The 21,704-nt window shown below is 38.3% G+C and overlaps 1 protein-coding gene and 1 non-coding gene across 2 annotated transcripts; both read left to right on the top strand.

Annotated features, from left to right (window-relative positions):
- The first annotated feature begins 1,348 nt into the window (after window positions 1-1,348).
- Window positions 1,349-1,427, top strand: Trnaw-cca. Its single transcript is given in 2 exon segments — window positions 1,349-1,384; window positions 1,392-1,427. It is a non-coding gene; the product is annotated as a tRNA-Trp (tRNA).
- A 1,548-nt stretch (window positions 1,428-2,975) lies between these two features.
- LOC117293231 (alpha-N-acetyl-neuraminyl-2,3-beta-galactosyl-1,3-N-acetyl-galactosaminide alpha-2,6-sialyltransferase-like) lies at window positions 2,976-21,564 on the top strand. The gene is made up of 6 exons (XM_033775453.1): window positions 2,976-3,098; window positions 13,712-13,864; window positions 17,683-17,988; window positions 18,797-19,224; window positions 20,017-20,124; window positions 21,075-21,564. The coding sequence occupies exons 2-6, from the start codon at window positions 13,829-13,831 to the stop codon at window positions 21,397-21,399; spliced, it is 1,203 nt and encodes a 400-aa protein (XP_033631344.1). The 5' UTR covers window positions 2,976-3,098; window positions 13,712-13,828; the 3' UTR covers window positions 21,400-21,564.
- Window positions 21,565-21,704: the final 140 nt, after the last annotated feature.

Below are 21,704 nucleotides of genomic sequence, written 5' to 3'. Positions count from 1 at the left end.
ATGAAATGAAAATCACTTGATAGAGCATGTCATCCTCTATCAGAATCCACTCAGAAACAACTGGGCTCTTCAAAATTTACAACTTTAAGACTATTTTTGTACAGTTGGTATAGGTTACAAATTAGTCAATATTATTTATACATGTACTTTACTTTATAAATAAATAAAAATAATAAACTTTACAAAGTTATTAAAAATGTTATTGGTTTGGGATTTTTTCATGTTGAGGGCTGATGTGGTCTAACCAGAATCGTACTTTAAAATACCAGCAGTGACGCACCCAGGATTTAATTTGGGTTGTGGGTGGAGGGGGTGGAGGGGGTGGAGGGGTGGGGGGGGGGGGAGGGCATTTTTCCGAAACAAAATTCTTTCCAAGATGGTTAACAAAAAATGTCACCATGCTGCAACTCTGACTTCATCGGAAGGTTAGCATGCCTTTTCGTGTGCTATACGGTTAAATGGAAATCGCACAGTTAGCACAAAATCTGCTGCTGAGCAGCTCTATTAAAATGGGCACTGAAGTCAGAGTTGCAGCATGGTGAACAAATTGTTCTTGAGGATTTCTCAGAAAGTTACTATGCATTAATTTGTTGTTCAAGATTCATCACAGGGGGTTAAAGTAAGACTGCATAAGTTTGTGATCTACTGAAGAAAGGCAGACAGCTTCTCCATCTCAACCTTGATTTATCAAAATCGGAAGACACGAGGTAAAAAGAGAGCTGAAAATGAAGCCTTTTCTTGCAGCTGTTGAAAGTTGCTGAGAATAATGGCAGCGAAACATGGGCCATACAAATCTCAAAAGTCCATGTTGCATGCAGGGGACTGATAGTGCTGAATTTCCTCCAAATTAAGTAAGTCAGGCTCTTCCGGGTCAAGGCTTTTCTAGCACTTGTTGGGGATCCAAAAATCTCATTGGAATCTATAACTCTGGGGGTAGAATTGCCACTCCTCTTTACCGGGATCTCAACAGTTTCAGTGTTTCTTCTTCAACAGTGACTCTTGCTAAACCATCACCCCTTGACCGTTTGCGAAAGACCACGTCGATGAGAGCTAGTTATTTTGGTACGGAGATACCTTCACATGATACTCGAACTCAAAAACTCCAAAAAAGGCAACTTAATTTGCTGGACATATAAGTATAAACTTTTGGTGTTCGTTTTTGCTGTGGCGACCACGTGGAAATAGAATGAAGGAGGAACAACGAGAGGTATTGATTACTGATCGATACCATGGAGTTAGATGTCGATATGGTGCGCTGCTCAAGGTAACGCAGATGAAAACAAACAACAAACAAACAAGTTAATCTGACCAACCGAATTTCATTTTGAAAAAGTTTATCGTACTCATTGATCTCGTGGCGCAATGATAGCGCGTCTGACTCCAGAGTCCAGATCAGAAGGTTGCGTGTTCGAATCACGTCGGGATCATTACATTTTGTGGTTTTTTTCCGTAAAAAAAGCAGGCGATAACAAACACTTCTTTAGCACATGTGGGTCTGACTCAGTATCAGAAAGTGGTGTTTCAACAACTCGTATCGTGTATATAGTGTTAGGATTTAATTTCCTTTGGGATGTTATATAAACAATGAAAATCATGAGAAAAAGAACGAAAGTGTCAATACAAAATATTGATTACGAAGAAGGATGTGAACGTGTAAGCCCAATTATTTTGGATAATTGGTCATGGTTTTATCGTCCTGTGTTAATTACCAAAATAATATGTAAACGAAAGCATCTAAGAGGCCTATAAATCTCAAGTTTTTCTCATACTATTGTTGTGATTCAACTTTTCATTACTTTTTTATTTATTAATTTCGACCTTACAAAAACAAAGGACGGAGGGGCCTACTGCAGTTTAGGCCAATTAAAATTTAACTCTGTAACGAGACATAATACGGTGTCGCAAAGCTGAAGTTCAAATCTTCCACTGCCCGATTTCCTGAGTCCACGCTCTACAAACGTGACCCACAAAAAGAAAAATTCTTTCAATAACACCCTATTTTGAAAAGGCCTATCAATCTCATTTCAAAGGCACTTGTTTTTGAAACAAATTTTCCTCTAAAACCAAGACCCAGTTCATACCGGATATCCTAGATAGCACAGACAAACATGACTAGAGCGGGATTTGAACCAACGACCTCTGGATTAACGTATAGGTTAATCCAGAGGTCGTTGATTCTAATCCCGCTCAAAAACTTGAGCCGCGATCGGGACCGTATAGTAAAAGTCGCCAAGCATCGCTGAATTTTCATATAATATTATTTACTTTCAAAACCGAGGCCGAAAGAGAGGATATTGCTATTCAAAACGAAAAAAGGTCATTGGTGAAGATTAACTCGATCTTATAAAATGCATGGCCTCAGCCTTTCATGGGAAAAAAAACAGCAATTTTTGAAGTTCAATTATTGAACTCGCAAGTTAATCCTAACTCCATGCTTTAGGGTGTGGTTTTCAATTTCAAAGTTTAGGCCCTACTATTAGTATGGATGTGAATAATAACATGACATATCTATCTCTGTCAGTTGCATTGTCATCCCTCTGGTTAAAAAATAATTGTGGCAATACGGATGTTTGTATGCTCACACAGGTAGGACCACACGTAGGCAAATTGAGCTATTCACAGAAGGCATATAACTACCCCGAGTCACCGAGTGTGCGCGCAAGTTTTGCCGGCCGGCGAAAACGACCTCACGTCCTCAGATTGCCCTGCCTCTACAAACATTCCAATCCTATCACAGTGAATGCTAACCAGCGTTGCATGAAATGTGGCCAATATCATACTAGAGAAAAAATATAGAGCCGATTTCCCCACCCCATTCAGCAGCTTACCGATCACGTGACTAAATACAACGGTATCCGATTAGCTCCACTGGCGTTGTTATACCTTTTTTGTGGTTACCAGCGAAATTGACTCATAACTGTGCACTGCATTTTGTACACTGGATGCAAATAAAGGAAGTTGACATGTACGGGGGGTATAGGTAGCATGTGTTTTGTGTGCAAATCATAACGACAACCGCAGTTCCGCATCGCATAGGAATAGTAGTGAGTACATTTTGTGACACCGAAAGGAGCGTTTTCCATCAAAGTTTTATCATCGTAAGTACATTATTTTAAACTTCATATATGAACTAATTTGAATACGAATGAATTTTGTATCGAGTAATTCTACATCGGTTTAAATCGAGTTGGAAATGGCTTGTAAATCGGAATTCCAAAAAAGTTGTATGATTTATTTTAAAATTTGAAGATCGGATGGACCATGTCCTTACTCTATGGATGGACCGACTGCATACCATGAACTCTCTCCGTGACCAAATTGCATTCTTCCGTGATCTTTCATCAGTGGGTAGTCCTCTCCACCCACACCCACGTTAGGACAAACAAATATTGGTCAAGGTCCCGTAATCGACTACCACTTTTTTTCACTCAAGAAAAATGTATCTTATTCTTAGTTCTTACCATTATAACTAATTAATGAGTCAATTGAATTGAGCGAGATATTGATTTTTGTGTTGTTGTTTTGTGTAACAACAGCAGTCCAGTCAGCAGTACTCGGTACAGTCAAAGAACAATTGAATGACAGTGAAAAAGCGGCAGTTGAGTTGGGATCATGGGTTTGATACAGAAAATGTTCAAATCGAACTCTTGTTTCCATTTCAAATTATGGCAAATTATTTATATTACAAACATTACTTAGTTTGATAAAAAACACGAGGGAGATGAACAGAACAAAGTGCAGCCGGACTGTAGTGTTCCAACTAGTGTTTTTTTTTTTACTTTGCACTTATTTTAATACTAAGCAACTAATTAATAGGTAAGCAGTAACTCCCCCCCCCCCTTCACCCACACCTAGTCTTCACCTAAAGTCCTAAGCTTTTACATCCAGAAGTAGACTTTGCCAAGAACCAGCGTAGATGTACATGTAGATGGATATATTTTGTTCCGTGAGCGTGATATTGATAAATGATGAAAAAAATAGTTTTCTTCACAATTTCAAACCTTTTTAAAAACTAAAATATTTACATAGCTCTGCATACCTTGTATACAAAAATAATGAGCGCATTGGGTTGGCCATAGTGTGAAACCGCTATAGAACTGCTTAAATTAATATTACTATTAATTATCACTTACATTTAGCACCCTACAACAGGTGGCTGATAAGCCTAATGGCTAAGAAGAAGCCAATTGTTATTATGGGCTGATCGCTCGTGACCTTTTGCCTTGGTGCTCAAATGTTGCAGTTGCAGTACATGTGGCTACTGGCTAGTGATAGGCGTACGTAGTAATTAATTACCATGGCAAGTTGTAATATTAGAGCAGCGAACCCTTGTATAGAAAAACAAAAAGCTACACAACATAATGTCAGTTGCTACTCGGTAATTAGCATTCAGTGCACAACTACAACAAGGCTAATGTTTTGCTGGATGCAAAAATACTGGACGAAATGGTTCCCTGGTTGGTACTATAAAAAAAAACAATCAATTGATACATTCTACTTAGCATTTAGTGTGCACAAAACATGTTCAGTCGAAGTATTTCATTATGGAAAAATGCTTTAAAGACACTGGACACTATTGGTAATTGACAAAGATTAGTCTTCTCACTTGGTGTATCTCAACATGCATCTAATAACAAACCTGTGAAAATTTGAGCACAATTGGTCGTCGAAGTTGGGAGATAATAATGAAAGACAAAAATACCCTTGTCACATGAAGTTGTGTGCTTTCAGATGCTTGATTTCGTGGCTTCACATTCTAAATCTGAGGTCTCGAAATCAACTTCGTGGAAAATTACTTCTTTCTCGAAAACTACATCACTTCAGAGGGAGCCGTTTCTCACAGTGTTTTGTACTATCAACCTCTCCCTATTACACGTTACCAAGTAAGGTTTTATGCTGATAATTATTTTGAGTAATTACCAATAGTGTCCACTGCTTTTAAAGAAATGTTTTTTGGGGGAGTCAAGGTGAATGTCCGAGTTCATGGTGAACTTGCTATGATTCATATCAATTAGATTATTTTTTAAAGATTGTCAGTTTATGAAGGTTACATGCAAATACCCCAATACAGTCAGCAGTGCAATCAATCAATACAAATACTGAGCAAACAAGTTTTTGTATTGAGTCAATACAAACTATTGACCCTGTTCACCTGGGCCCAATTTCATAGTTTCGCTTATCATAATTAGATAATCGCTGTGTACAGAAACAGGTAAATTTGCGCTTCTGTCTTGAGTATTTCACAGGGTTGCAAGGAATTTCTGCTTGTGCACGTGTGGGTAGTCCACTTTACTTGGCATTCTTCACACAACTAGCGCAGAAATTTGGTACTTGCCCTATTTGCCCTAATAACGAAGAATGGTGATTGCATTCGTAGAACTTGCTGGGTAAGCAGAACCATGAAAATGGGCCCAGCATAAAGCCTGTAAGTATAAAAACTTGCTAAGCACAAAAAAACCTTGGTTAATTTAAACTGATCTACAGCCAAAATTCCATAAAGTTTACATTGGTGGGGTTAGCTGGAGTCGCACTTATTTTTTGCTAAGCAAAGATATCTACGAACAGTGTTTTCTGCTTTTCAGCTTTATGAAATGTGGACGTGATGTCATTTCTTGTGAATCTTAGTTAAAACTTGCAGACTACAGCTGTGTTTTAAACTCTGGGAGAAGTACCGCAACAAACTTTGGTTCTGAGAAGAGCTGCTTTGGTCTTGATGATTATTCCAAACAGTAGGCTATACTCTGTTGGTCTTTAGGAGAAGAGTACATGTTCCGAACGCAGCGAGACCACACTGGTTTTTCTCAGAGAGCCAACACGTCTCCTAAAAGAGTTTTATGGAGCATGTTGTACAGTTGAACATAGTTGTACAGCAAGTTTACTAAAAAAATCAGTATAAAGGGGTCTACATACAGCACAGTACATAAAGTATAGGAAAGGGTACCCTGTTTAATCTTAAATCAAATATTAATACAAATATTTGATGCAAGTGAGCGACTGGTACATGTTACATTTGTGTAGCAGTATTAATAAAATCAGGACCATTCCATTTCACAAGTACGGTTTATAATATGAAACGCACAGTTACATGTAGTCTACATATTTTAGCCTACACTCTTTATAAAATGCTTTTTCATTGATGCGTTTAAGTGGGTTGCCTGTAAAATCCTTGGAGTGCAAATGTACCAGTGAGACAAAGACTGAAATTTCAACTTGTTGTTTTTCTCACACTTCATGGGGGAGGTATATTTACTGTGCACAGCATCAATTTAAGGGTGTTTACTCTTACATCACGTACAATGAGCAAACTTGGGAGGGTACCTTTAAATGTAAGTCCACAAAAAATTAATGTCCCGTAAATACTTTACTCAAGAAGCACTGCAGCTTGCTGTGAATAGGCCCTGATGTACAATGTATAACAATTTTGAAAAACAACTCCCTTCAAAGGAATGTGGCTGTTACAGTATAGAGGGATTCAACAACATGGACATGACGCTCCAGATTTTTGGCGATACGGAAAAAACGCTACCACCTTGTGTTATGTAATTTTCACACGTTTGTTAATTGTTGTATTTAATCTACATTGATTCCCTTAATAAAAACAACCAAACAGTTCCAAAAACCAAAGGTGTGCTTTGCCTTTAACATTTGATTGTCTGTCCCTGAAGTGACATTCCTCTTTCAGTGGCATTTTTTTTTCTCTTGGGGGGGGGGCATGAGGAAGAACATTCTCCGGAAACAAGCTAGCATTGCTGAAATCTTTCGGCGAAAATCAACAATACCCACATGGCTTGGTTACACTGTAGAAGCTAAAAAGATTTATCAGGCCATCTTCGTGTTTAGAAGACCATATTCAATATGAGAAGGGAAAACAATATAATAGAATGGGAACAAAGCATTTTACTCACTGTCAGTAATGCTTCTCAGATTCAAATTTAGGGGCATGGCAAATTGTATCTTTTTACATCGCAATTCTTCAAAAATAAATGTTTCTCAAAATGCTTTATATTATCGGTAGGTTCTAAACAAAAAATGTTTTAATTACCATTAACTTTAAGAGTGACTGAGTACAAAACGAATACCTACCCTTTAAGTGTTAAATGATAGCTGGTTTGCTCTGCAGTTACATTCCTCTATCAGTGACATGGCATGACACTGACAGGAAGGAAATTCTCAGAGAATATACTAGCCCCGGCCCTCAGAAAAAAAAAAAAAATTAGTGTATTTCCTTTTCTGCTATTAATGTTTAATGTGCACACTATGTACCAAGGCACATTTTCTTATTCTTGGCTATTACAAGAAATGACCGAGGTACCATACCAGCTGCAGCATTGGTAACTGTATGGTTTTCTGGCTGGTAACCTATAGATGATAGATGTATTATTGCTAGGCAAACTTCTCTTGTGATTACAGGCTTTATGAAATTGGACCCTTGGCTCAAATTCACAAAGCACTAAGATTCATCTTTTAAAGATGAGTAATGTCAGTACATTATGTATACCATAGTGATTTTTATTGTGTCATCACACTCTGCTTCTTAGCAGTTAGGATTGATACACATCTTGAGATTGATCTTAGCTCTTTGTGAAATCGAGCCGAGGCATGACATTCTTCCTACTTTAATCCAGTTTCCAATTTGTTTCCCCTCTGAAAAAATGCCCCCCCCTGAAAAAACTGTTATTTTATAGCCTGAAAAGTCTATCAAATCCTATGGGACCCTTGCATTGGCACTTGGCAGCCATTGCTAAGTTCAAACAATGGAAATGTACACACGTGTTTGCGCAATGCAACACTCTCAGAATGATAGGTCATCTTTAATCACAGTGAGGGAGCTGTTTGGGTCTACAATCCCGGCCAAAATGTTTGGGCCACCCATTCCCAAACAATACGGTTTATAAACATTCCCTGTCCACTTCCCCCTGACAATAAAAAATGTTTGCATTTATTTTACTTTTTGATCAAAAAGTGTTGATGTTTTTGACCGAAAAGGTATTTATGAGTGGGAATCAAAGTGTGTTGAATCGGTTTTCAACTAATGGTTTAAACCCGTTGAGGCCTGGTTCTTGATAATTTACCTCGACTTCGTCGCGGTAAAATTATCAAGAACCAGGCCTCGCTGGGATTAAACCACTAGTTGAAAACCTCTTCACCACACATTGATTCCCTTATTTAAATCAAAGTGGCAAATATCTATAAATGTTCCTGTTAAAAGTACAAAGTACACACGATGGTACAAATGAGCTGGACAATAGACTGTTAAGAGTTGAACCTAAATGAGGTCATATTCTGCACTAGTTCTAGACTCAGGGAGCGCTAGTGATCAAAGAGGAATCCCCTATGCTATGACAAGCATCAGATCAAAGAGGAATCCCCCATGCTATGACAAGCATCAGGCCTAGGATTATTAAATTAAGGAGCTCTGTACATTATATCATATGTTTGTAATAGGTACAGTGAGTGCATGTAGGATGGAGTGAGACTTTAGTGTCAAGGTCATGTCAGTCAAACACACCCCACACACAGTTTTTATGTCATGGGGAATTATCACATCCTTAACAGACGAGTGGTCGATTTCACAAGGAGCTCAAATTTATCGTAACTGTGAATCAATCTTATTTGCTAGGCAAAGTGTGATGTCTAATTATAAATGGTAAAGATGGATCATAGTGCTTTTGTGAAATCCCCTGGCCCCTTTTGCCTAAACATAGCCTCAATCCTTCTTAGGACCCTCCTATAGCATTCTGTTGAGGACCCAGATTGAGGCCTGGAATTTCATCTCTGAAAGGGCAAGGCCATTTTCATTTTGCAAAGGGCACTTCCATTGGAGAATCTGAACGTCAATGGGAAACTATTGAAGGGGCACCAAGGCCAAGACCAGGGGCAATGGAGACCATGGCCTGCGTGTACTGTATTCCAGGCCTGCATATCTGATATAATCACATGCATTCAATATTTGATTTATAAATACATGTAACTCCCCGCTAACGCGCGCTAACGCGTGAAATATGCTTGGTGTAAGCACTGAATTCTCTGCTTCCGTAAGCGTCAGTTCTGTGCTTGGTAATCAGACCCATGAAATTGGGCCCTGATGGGTTCAGAAACTGAAACAGTTAGGCCTACTTGTTTACACAAAACTTCAATGCTGTTCAGGCTAACAGGGAACCCAACTGTGTGAACTTTAAAGGGTGGCTGCACAGTTTTTTTTATTTATTTATTTAAACGATTACACATGACTTTTTAAACCTGAATGTAGTTAGGGACCAGACTCTTTTTGCCGACGATATGTTTGAATTCCCGACGTGACTTCGATGGTAGGGGCAGTAACAATCCACAAAAGGCTCATTACGCAAGTCAGATATGTCGGGTATAAACAAAACACATTTTATTGATGTTCAATACATATAACAGAAATAAATGACAGCAAAATTAACTGTTTTATTTTAATTCACTGCAGCATCCCTTTAATGCTGAAATGAAAATGAAATTAAAAAAAACAAAAAAAAACATATCCACTTTAAAAATATTGAATTTCTTTAAAGCCATTATACACTTTCGGTACAGAAAAAAAAAAAAAGTTCACAGATTTACAAATAATTTGCAGGGTTTACAGAAGGTAATGGTGAAAGACTTATCTTGAAACATTATTCCATGAAATGCTTTACTTTTTGAGAAAACATTAAAACAATATCAATTCTCGATAGCGAGAATTACGGATTTATTTTAAACACATGTCATGACACGGCGAAACGTGCGGAAACAAGGGTGGGTTTTCCCGTTATTTTCTCCTGACTCCGATGACCGATTGAGCCTAAATTTTCGCAGGTTTGTTATTTTATATATAAGTTGTGGTACACGAAGTGTGGGCCTTGGACAATACTGTTTATCGAAAGTGTCAAATGGCTTTAATTTGCAGCAATAATGTTCCTCTACATTTCACACACGTGACGTTCTGTATCAACTGTATGGTTTGAAAATAAATAAAAATATTGCAATAACTCAAGTTCTTAATCATGAGCATGCTCAGTGGATATTGACGTATTGTTTGTCAGTACATCCTGAAAATTACATTTCTACGGTTGTTAATTGTGTGGAAAGTATGCGTCAGTAGACTGGAAATTAAATTGCCGTCAATTAGTCTGACTTCTTAAGGCATTTACCATGCCACACTAGTAACAACTTTGTTGTACGATGTACAATGTAAATTTATGTTGTGTAGTGCCCGGTACATGTACATGTATGAACATATATTATGTGTCATGCGATTGTGGTTAAACCTAAGTGACTGATTCTTTAATTTGAAAAAAAAAGATAATTCCTTAGGGAAAAAACACATTGTGTGCCATAATGATATTCAATGAGGAGTTTCTGTTAAATTGCAATATCAAGTTGATTGATCGCTCTATTTAAAGTTCTTTACAGGGTAATTGGAATGGTAATGGATAAGGGGTATAGTGAAATGTACATGTAAGTTCTAAAATCACGTTCAATAAAATAAAAATTTTTATATTTTTTTTTAGAGACTATTAATTTTTGTAAAATTAATACAAAACACTCAGACTTCACTAATATTGTTCATTTTTGTAATCAAATATTTGTCAGTAAAAGTTTCAATAGAAATAACATGAAAGTTTTGTGTAAAAGCATTGGGATACTACAGACTACAGTTGTACGTACATGTTTAATGAGACGTAAAGCCATAGGTCCTGTGCGGAATGCAGACTTCTTAAAGAACCTAATTACATTTATTGATTGGACAAAATAATAAGCGCTTTGAGAGGCCAATATAAAGGGCTTTATTTATGTACATTGTGTGTACAGTAGGCCAACCATTTACAAGAAACATATGGTTTTCTTTAAAATAAAACAAATCAAAACTGAATTGGATTCTTTATGTCACCAACTCGTGAACTGCACAAAGCGTCAAAATCCAACCTATTCGATCTCATCCAACAATAGTGCATACAGCTATCATTTCAATTGAAGGTCTTCAATGCATTGTATGTGCATTGTTAGTAATCAACTGTGATGCTACATTGTCTAATACGCAGGACAGCTGGTGTTTCAGAGATATTTACGTTGTGCATCCATTCACAAGTTGTTGATACATCAAGAACAAAGGAAAGTGAATCTGAAAATTTAAAAGTTGCAGTGTGCTTTCAGATGCCTTATGAAAGGCTTCAGGCCTGAAATTGTTATAATATTTGAGTGAGAAATCAAACTACCTCTTGCTCAAAAAATATGTTACTTCAGAGGGAGCCGATTCTCACAATGTACCAAGTAAGTTTTTATGCCAATAATTATTTCGAATAATTACCAATGAGTGTACATGTATCAAATGTATATCGTTTCGGTACACGCTGCTAACTGCCTGTAGCGACCGGGCAATCTCAGTGGTCTAGTTGGTAGCAAGACACTGCTCTTAAATTAAGGGTTGGGTTTGAATCCCGCCTGAGTAATATACAGGTGTACTTCGTCTGTGATTTTTTCACAGGACTGGGGGAACATACTGAGTACATTTTGACAGTGTTTTCGCACATCGGTGTTTAGGGTAAAACCTAAACAACTAGTGTCAAATGGCTTTCAACTGCTTTTGCCGTAGGTTCGTTGGGGAGGACATTAGTTTATGCGAAGACTCTGTTCCAATGGATAATTTTACCTAGTCTTGGTGCAAGACGTTTCTCGTTTTCCTTTCAGGCACAGCGCGACCAGCACACCAACAAGTGCCTGCATCGGTGAGTGTACATGGGCGGTCGATGCGGGAGCTGTTGTTGAGTTGGCCGCGCTGTGCGTGAAAGAAAAACGAGAAATGTCTTGAACCAAGACTAATTTTTTACCCAGCTATGATAATGGTTGGAAATGAGACAGTGAGGAGTGAGTGCCCGTCATTTTTTGACTCATACCTGGGTGACTGTCAGTGTACGACGTCATAATGAGCTACATGTGAACGCAATGGGCACTGGATTATTATACCTTGGGGAGGATACATGGTGAAAGGGTTTCCCAATCACGTGTAGTGCATCGATGAGATGATGCACATTGCTCGGGGAAAGGGAAAAAAAAAAAATATATGAAAAACAAACAGCACATGTAGAGGGATCTTAATTACAAAAACTTGGGCTAGTACAATTAGGATTTTGTTGAGTTAAGGCCATGAGCACGCAGTTTACATGTACATGTATAGTGATTTAAGAAGAAGAACAAGGCCCATGTTCATCTTGCTCTTTTTACAAGATGAGACACGTTGTTAGTAAATTATTCAGAATTAAAATTGTTCTACGCAAGTTAGCGTGCTTCTTCATGAGTAATGAAAGTTGTTTTCATGAAGAAGCGCGAGACAGTTCTGTTTTCCATTGCAGGTCTCGCCAGTTTCTACGAAAAGGGTTTTAGAAAATAATGTACCTGGTGTTTGTCGAAGAGAAACTGAATCAATGATGCCTCGTTATTTTCTTTCAATCTAATTAAACCAAACTGAGACTGAGACTGAAAGGGAATTTAATACATTTTACATTTATAATCATTGTATGAATTCATTCTAGGAAGGTCGTGGTGGAAAGGTTTCCTTAAAAAAAAAGCCTGATTGTATGGCTTTGTGTTTAAGTCCCAAGTGAATACACAGGACATTATTAATGAGAGTAGTCATCAAAAAATAAGTTCCAACCTTTCCAAATAATGAAAGGTTAAAAAAAATGGATTTTGCTTGAAAATTATTTCGACAGGCTTTTGTTTATTCAAACCTCAGAAAGTATTAGCATATCATGTGAGATCGGAACTGATTTTATATCAAAAATCTAAAAAATGAAATAAAACAGTTTCTATTTAAATGTCATATTTTCCTCTGGATGGCAAGACTGCTGAAGGAGGAGGATAAACCTCGAGACGCCATGAAATGTAGGGAAATGGCATCTTCATTTCACAGTTGGGATGCAGAAGTGCAATATATTTCTCCCAATTCCACTTGTGGGAAGACTAAAAAGAGATGTTGATTTGTATATTATTAGATGTTTCGTAGCGAAGCGCAGCGAAACAGCTCTTGTTTTTGTTAAAGTTTTTATTTTTATTTTTTATGTTTCTGTGTGTTTCTGGCCACAAGAGAGTACCGGAAGTTCGTCTTTTTTGTTTTGTTCATTACAACAGGAATTTTCTGTTCCCCACAGGGATTTATACAGGCAGGACTTCCTCATTTGTGTTGAATAAAATTCCCTAAAGCAAGCCATTCGTTTTGCATTGTCTTCCTGCATTAGCCAGAAAGACTGCATCGTGTACTTTGCAGTAATTTCTAATGCAGCACCAACAGAGCCAATCAACAATAATTGTTATTTTGTTATAATTGTTATAATTAAAAAATAGAAAAAGTAGAAAAATTAACTCATATGAAATATTGTATGTAAATAAAGAATACTAAAAGGTTGTTTATATACTCTGTCATTAGAATAATGCAAACAAATTTGTCTGCAGCACCTAAAAAGCCTACATGTTCAAAAAGCAAATCAAAAATACATGTAGTTTTTTCCCTTTATATATGAAAGAAATTCAGTAAACAAAATAAAAATAGAATAGTAATAATAATATGAAATAATTTCTGTAAATTAATTTCAGGTGGCTACGAGCCCCTAGATAAGATGACACAAAATCATATCAAAAAATTTCAATAAAAAAAGTGTTACAAAATTTATAAGAAAAAATATAAAAAATTATTTCTGTAAATTATTTTCAGATGACTACGAGCGCTTCATACCCTGAGACGAGATGACACGATGATTCGACGGAAAGCGAGACTAGACAGCTTGTGATTGACACCACTGTCCACGCATCCAGAGATGGTCCCCACATTATGGCCAACAAAACGTTCCATAAGAACAGGTGTTTGGTAAGACGCTTAAAAGATATCACCTCTAATCGCATGAAGCTGTCTGAGCAGAAAATTGTGCTTTGAAAACAAAATGAGTTGCACAAATAAAAAGTTTTTAAGGGAATACATGTAAATGAGTGCAGTTGGGGTCTCTGAAACAACTGTTTAGAAAATTTTGCAGAAAGTTGTCTGAGCAGAAAATAATGCTTTGAAAAAGAAATTCATTGCACAAATAAAAATTCATAAGGGAATAAAATTGCGTTTCAAAAATCCCAATTCTTTGAGGCCTTGCAACTTTAACCTGATACATCTAAAGAAGAAACACCTTTGAATGAAGACGGACACTGAATAACAGTGAATGTACCTGTACCGTCAGAAACAATTTTGACTGTAGTCAACAGATGGCTTCAAATCCCTTGCCAGACAATGAGGAATATAACTTTGCAGCAGTTTTGCCTGAGAAGTGGATTCCTACTGTGAGATTTGCCTCGGAGAGTATTGTTTTTCAGATAAACATCGGTCAAATTCAAGAAGCAAATGCGGATTTGGGAATTTGGGGAGCCCTAGGGGATGAAGGGAGAGGGGGAACGCTCTCGCATTTCTTTTTAGCAAATCCTCTTTTTCGTCTAGTAAACAGGCAGTGTGACATTTCTGAGAGCAGAGACCGAGAGTGTGTAAAAAAAAAAAGGTACTCTCTGGATCAGGCCTTGGGCTTCTGCGTTATTTAATGGATAGTTTCTCCCTAAAGCTGCTTCGATGCGGTGAAAATTAGTTGGTGATCTTTTGTGTACATTGGTTTTCAAGACTTGTGCTAAAGGATTTCTCATGCACGTGCATCACATGCAAGTTTTAAGTTCTAGGGTACGCGTTCATAAAAAAAGAAAAACAAATCAGCTGGGTGATGAAAAGCCTATAGTATACATGTAGAGTGTAAAGGCCCGGTCCCACTGCAGCGATAACGAGAACGATAACGATCACGCGTTTTATTGGATGAATTGCTCCACGCAGAATACGCACACGCTCATTCAACCAATAGAATGCGTTCTTGTTATCGTTCTCGTTATCGCTGCAGTGGGACCAGGGCTTAATGCTTCTTTCCACCAACATATGAATGACCATGCATTGGATGTTATATAAAACAAACAATGACTGTTTTTCATTGGTGCAATAGGGAGATTATTTCCATTTGTTGAAAGATGGAATGTTCCATTAAACTCAGCTTCCCCTCTGTGAAAAGAATATTCCATTTTTCAACTGTTCGCACCATTGCACTTATAAACATTCATTATTTGTATACTAACGACAACTGCAGTGCTTCTCAGCAAGTAAATTTTTATACAATATAGTTATTCATTTTTTGAGCATTCACCAATCTGTGACCCTACCTTTAAAAGCTAAAGCAGCTCTATGATATTGGACCCTGGTCTGTACTTCACACATCATTGCAAAAGTGAAAGACATTTTCTTGCACCATTGGAAACTGGCTTGTGAATTTGATTGTTGAAGTCACAAAAATTTGCCTCGCATTCAATTTTTGGGATAGGAGCTGGCCGTCGACCTCACCAAACTGTTCCTAACTTAGAATTTTATATTAGGAGTACATGTAGTTCCAGCCTTGCACTGCCACATGTAAACCTTACGATCAATCCTTCATGTTGGGACTAGTTACTCCAACTCGTCCTAACTCGAGATAGGATTAAATCCTAGCATTTCCTGAAATCGGCTGAAGGGAAACTAACTGCATAGTATTTTTATTTTTTTTTGGGGGGTGTTTTTCAATGAGTTAAAAGCCACTCTTGCACTCTTGTCTGACAATGCCTGGTGAGGGCAAGGCATTTTTTCCCTTGATAAACAACACCTTTATGAAGGAAATATTCCGTACATAACAACTTGAACAAGAACATTTTAACAAACCCCAAGGCAATGCCTAGGGACAAGGAGCGATTTACTGAATAGCTTTCAATTACTTTGACAATGCTTTCATTCTGCACAATAGTTTGGCATAGTCCTGTAGAAATTACGCATTACTAATGATACTAGAATGACGAAGTACATTCTACACAGTGATTGAGTAATGTAATAATTACCAGTTATCACAAAATTAGTGACAGCATTTGGGTGCTGAATAAAGTGTGATTTGCTCTTTTTGTCCTAACCTATGGACAGATAAACATACAACCAAAGCACCATAATATGGATACACCAAAAGTAAACAAAACAAGACAAAATTTAAAATGGCCATAGGTTGGTGAAATGGTGTGTTTATATTGAACGCCAAAGGATCTGTACGAATGCACTCTTCCAATAACCGTTCGTTACAGTTGAACCACAACACACGGAAATTAAAAAACAATCTTAGCGTCCATTCTAGTTTATTTTTGCTGAGAGCCGCAGGAATGTTTAATGTACACACAATCAGACAGTGAGGGACAAATAAACTGAAATCCAAATTCGTTTTTACAGGGTTGTTTTCGCATAATGTGCGTGGGATGATCGAGCTTTCTCCCATTAAGGGACCCTTTTTCTGGACGTTAACAAAAATGTGCTGAAAGGCATTCCTCGTCCTTGAGGTGTTGGACTTGCCTCCAATGACGATTTGTTGCGCAACTGCAAATTCACAGTCACGATAAATGGCTACATGTATGAGGTTTTCGAGGCAAGGTTTACCCTCGGTTTTGGAACCGTTCAATTGTTTTAAATTCATTTCAAGAGGTGGTTGCGTTTTTTAGGCACAGCCGAAAACCTGGAGCGTAGCCTTTATATGTCCACGCAGTTAACAGGAACACTCAATTTGAGAAACTTAACTGACAGTACTTCTCAGATTCAAACTTAATGTCTTAAAAACTGATGTCTTTTACGTTTAACCAAATATGTGTGGGCCACAGTAAACTGTACGGGTTGTTGGCTGGTAGTCTGTTTCTGCTTAGCAATTTGTTATTGTGCTTAGCAACTTTTTGTGCTCTCATGCATTTGTGGCTGCTTAGGTTTAGCGCCAAACTTCTGCATTAGCTGATTAGTATTATGAAGTATGCATCATGCCTTTATAATTGCATGTTGTGGCTGAGCAGTCAAACGTGCAAGTCTCGCACTCTGGCGTTTCTAATCACCAGAATGTGGGTTCGAGTCCCTGATCATGACACCTGTGTCCTTAAACAAGACACTTAATTACTATCACTTCATTGGGTACAGTTTCCTCAAATATGACTTCATTTCAGAGGGAGAAATATTTTACAGTAATAAACTATCTGGTATGAGCTTCATAATTTCACAAGGGAAATATTTTATTTTTTAGAAATGAGCATCATAATGAGTAAGCTTTCCGACTAAAATTAAACAATGGTCCTCACCAGGGCTCAACTTTTACACTGGACCACAGGCCTACGACCAGTGGTTTCAGTGTTTGGCCCAGGGCCAGTAAACTCAAGACAGGACAAGTCCGAAGGTCTTGTTTTTTTCTTCATTTCAACATCTTTGTCTGAAAAGAATGATTTTTAAATGTTGAGTTTGAGTCTCACAAATATCAGTCAATCCTACAGAATATCACCTGATACAACAGAAGAGAGAAATCTTCTCTCGTGGCTTTAAAATAAAAACAGTTTGGATAATAACAACATTTTGATTCTAGTCTCTTCTCATTTTGATTCTTGGGTGGATTTCACAAAGAGTAAAAGACTAGTCTTCTCTCGAGTTAGGACGACTTACTCATCCTAACTCTTAGTGAAATCGATTCCTTGTCTTGTAAAATAAAATCCTAAAGTCCTGCAGTCTTGTGAATCTCCAATCGTAAATAAAACCTTTAACCATTTTCATTCCTATATTTTCTTACTACCTTCCAGACATCGTACAGGATACTAGTTTTCGCATTGCTCTACTGCCTGACATGCCTGATATGTATGACAATCTTCTATGACGGCAGTAGCACGCAGGTTAAAGTGAAACCAAAGAATGGACCCACGCAGAAACCGCTCCGAGGTCCCGGAAAGGAAAAGAACGATACAATCAGAAGTCGGACATTATCCCCTGGTGGTAATTCTACCACGGGCAAGCCTCTCAATTGGAGAGATGAAATTACTAAGGATTTATTTCACAAGAAAGGACCGGATTTGTCTGTAGAGGACTATCAGTCGCTTCTAGGTAACAAGGTGAGCTCATTTTAACGAAATTGTGTTTGCTGATTTTTTATAGAATGTGCAAGTCTTGTGTTTTCTTTACCTTTTTTGGGTCCACTTTGGTCCCACATGCATTGCTTTAATGCATGAAGGAAATGATACTCTCGCTTAATGCGACTCATTGTTTGATTACGGGCAAGACTTACACAGTCTATCTGCCTATTGACCCCTCGCATAACACAAAACTAAAGCACCTCGGCACAATGCACATCTACCATTTCCACCACCTCGGGAGTCAATTCCTTTATGTACATTTTGACCCCCACAGTGGTCAGACCGGATAGGTGCGGGTCTAGTTTCATAGAGCCTCTTAAGCAATATATATTTCAACTGGCTGTTGTCCATGTTTCAGACCAACATCTTTTCAAGAGTGCAGATACAATTGCACTTCTTAAAACTTTAAGCGAAAAAGAATTGTATTCCCAGCAGAAAATGAACTACTGAAGTGATATCTATTTACTCTGGTCATGTTATAAAAGTGATTTTTTGTCAAATCCAATTCTGCAATCGGTACGTACATTGTACATATGAATCATTGAGGTCCATGTACTTGGTGTGTCCTTATATTAAAAAACATAAACAGTCAGACTTTATAAAATTGTGTTTTAATTTCATTTTTTTAAGATTTATGTGTTGAGTCTGGTTCTGAGCAGTGCAAATGGCCCTCCTCATTAGTTTAAGGAGTGCAGTTTATATCTCCCCTTGTATTTCTTAAACTGGGGGCACTGAAGGTATGTGACATTTTTAAAAATTTTTCCTGGTTTTGTTTTTGTCGTTACAGAGTATCAAATTCCAATGCAATCAGTGTGCAATAGTTTCAAGTTCAGGCCAACTTCTTGGCACCGGAGCCGGGCCTCAAATAGACAACAACGACTGTGTCTTTCGTATGAACAATGCCCCAACCAAAGGTTATGAAAGAGATGTTGGTCAGCGCACCACGGCCCGCGTCATCGGCCACGTCAACCTTAGGAAGATATTTGACGATCATCTAGACGCCCAATCGGAGTTCCTGGTGAATACTTCCACCAAAGCGGACTCCATTTTTATTCATTGGTCGTATCTGACCGAAATTGATAAGGACCCTCCCCCAGAGTACGCTCTGGCCGTTGAGCTTGCTAAGAAGTTTAGCAATGTCTCCTTCAACATGTTCACTCCACAGAAGATGAAGTATGCCGAGAGGTTATTCCATCATGAAACAGGGTTAACAAGGTAAGTCTTGACAACACAAAGGTGTAGACCCTTTGCGTATGACGTCACACACCCTAACTGACAGTCCCCTTACTGAGATCATTGGCTGAGAGTTTGTATTTCCATTCTAGCGTTATCCAGAAGACGACGATCAGAGCACACTGACTGAGACGTCGAGCTGAACAAACCGGCTCTTCTCAGAGCCACCTCTACTCACAAAAGAGATATGTACATGGTGTCACCGCAAACCTTACTTAGTATTTTTCCACCATGCATAGCCTGATCAGGTTTCCATTGTGTGTCATCAAAGATGGCGGTCAATGCAAGGGGTTTTTCGGGTTGGTTCCACTAATTTGAGGAAAGAGCATTATGCTCACAGGCAGGCCTGGAATTTCATCTTTGACAGTGAAGCCATATTTAGTTTGCAAAAGCTTTGGGAAATTTGAAGGGGGCTCTGAGGTGAAGACCACGGCTTCAGTGTAATTTCAGGCCTGCAATGATAGTAATACTAACACATTTCTGCTGACCCACAAGACTTGCACAATAAGGCGTATGGTCATTGGTTTAAGCGCAGAAATCTGCAAAAATCGGGACCAAATCCGTTTTCACCAGTGCCAAATTTCATAATGACTGTTCGCATAAAAACTCGCTCAGCAGAAAAGAAGCTTTGCTCAACAAAAACTGGTTACCAGCCGAAAGTTGTTGTTTCAACTGGTGCTCCACTAATTTTGTTTGCAACATGAGCAAAGACATTTGCTAAGCAGTAATTTACATTAAGATTTTAACATTTAATGTTTGACTTGTTCTTTATAGGTCTGAAGCTAAGACATGGTTATCAACAGGGTGGTACACCATTCTCTTAGCCATTGACTCTTGCCAGCAGATTAATATTTATGGGATGGTCTACGAGGACTACTGCAAGTAAGTCGCTATTTTCACTCAATACAACCCTCCTACTATTATCATGTTTCTCATTCTCTAAAAACAACTAACCCCATGCTTTACCATGCGAAAACAGTGGCATTTCGAGCCATTGACTTTTGCCAGTAGGTTAATAATTATGGGATGGTCTACGAGGACTAGGTCCTACTGCAGGTAAGTCCCTATTTGTCACTCAATACAACCCTCCTACTATTATCATGTTTCTTCCTCCATGCAACAACTAACCCTATACCTCACTATGCAACAACAGTGGTCTTTGAGGCACATACACAGGTATTGAACTTTGGTTTTGAAGGGGCACGGCAAAGTTCCATCTGGTAAGCGGCACTCTATGAGGAAAATTATTGGAACTTTACAAAGGTCACCACAGTGGTGCTGTGGGTGGTTTTGAGGCCTGCACACACATGCTTTTAGAGAGTAGAGCCACTGCCTAAAACCCTTCAATGATAGTGGTAAACTGGAGAAGCCACCATCTGTGTTCAATTGTCAACCTTTTCTTTCAGCAATGACTCTCAACCTCGCCTGCTATTAAAGGGTGTTTACCTTAGTGTTTACCATATTGGCCAAGATTTAATAGAAATACACAAGATTACAGATTTTCCAGATTACAGATTAAGATGGCATGCTGGAAACCGTCCCTGAAAATATGTTTGCCTGAGTGAAATGCTATAGTTTTGAAACATGATTTAAAAAGAACCTTATATTTTGTCTAAAACACAAGCTTCTAAAACTGAACATGTATAGGGGTGGTGTCCGGTGCTTCTTTATAGCTCCAATGAACAATTGAGCTTAAATTTACACATGTTTGTTATTTTATATATTACGTTGGGTCATAGTGTCTTCGGACATTGGTTGTTCATGCTTTAAAAGAAGGAGAATATGAAAAAGAGTTATGAAAATTACATTTTTGGTTTGTTTTCCCTTTGCAGGGAACATCCGAATGAAAACGTGCCGTATCACTACTACGACCCCAACTTCAAGTCCGAGTGTAAGTACTACCACTCAAGCGAGGTACGCCTGACCAGCGGGCATCTCTTCATTACGGAGAAAGCGGTGTTTGCGCGCTGGGCCAACATCCACAGTATCCATTACTTCAACCCACGCTGGCCCCCCAAGAGGTTTACCCTAAGCAACCAGTTATTGACGCCGTTCGTCCAGAGGTATCAGATCGCCCAGAACAGGCTGTTTTCCAAGTTGCCGATATGGAAGTTGTTTTTCCACTTTGCAGGGTTATTCTACCCATTGGTTCATTGATGATTGCCTCTTTGTTTTATGTATATATTGTTATTTATATGCATGCTTGCTAATTACTCATCACTTTCAATCTAAACTATGTGTCTATTGCCCTTTTTCGAATCCACGGCTTCGGCTTCAGGCTCCATTCTCTCGTCTGCTTAAGCCCTGAGCGCGTACGCAACGCACGCGCAATTGTCAAAACAACCGCGGGGCCAAGCTAGCCTGAGCCAAATGTGAGGCCAAAGCCCTGGTTTTGAAAAGGGCCTTATTTATGTTTAAAAACATTTGAAGAATTTGAGATTTATTTTAATGAAAACCATTGT

This window comes from Asterias rubens, chromosome 8, assembly GCF_902459465.1.
Source record: "Asterias rubens chromosome 8, eAstRub1.3, whole genome shotgun sequence".
Classification (NCBI taxonomy): Eukaryota; Metazoa; Echinodermata; class Asteroidea; order Forcipulatida; family Asteriidae; genus Asterias; species Asterias rubens.
Note: the sequence above shows the minus strand (reverse complement) of the source record. Positions and strands in the feature narration are given on the sequence as shown.

Bases quoted from the DNA above. Each gene is read 5' to 3' on its own strand.
- LOC117293231 (XM_033775453.1), top strand. From the start codon at position 13,829: ATGGCCAACAAAACGTTCCATAAGAACAGGTGTTTG. The intron at 13,865-17,682 runs GTAAGACGCTTA...ACTACCTTCCAG, and splicing joins TCCATAAGAACAGGTGTTTG to ACATCGTACAGGATACTAGT. The intron at 17,989-18,796 runs GTGAGCTCATTT...TTGTCGTTACAG, and splicing joins AGTCGCTTCTAGGTAACAAG to AGTATCAAATTCCAATGCAA.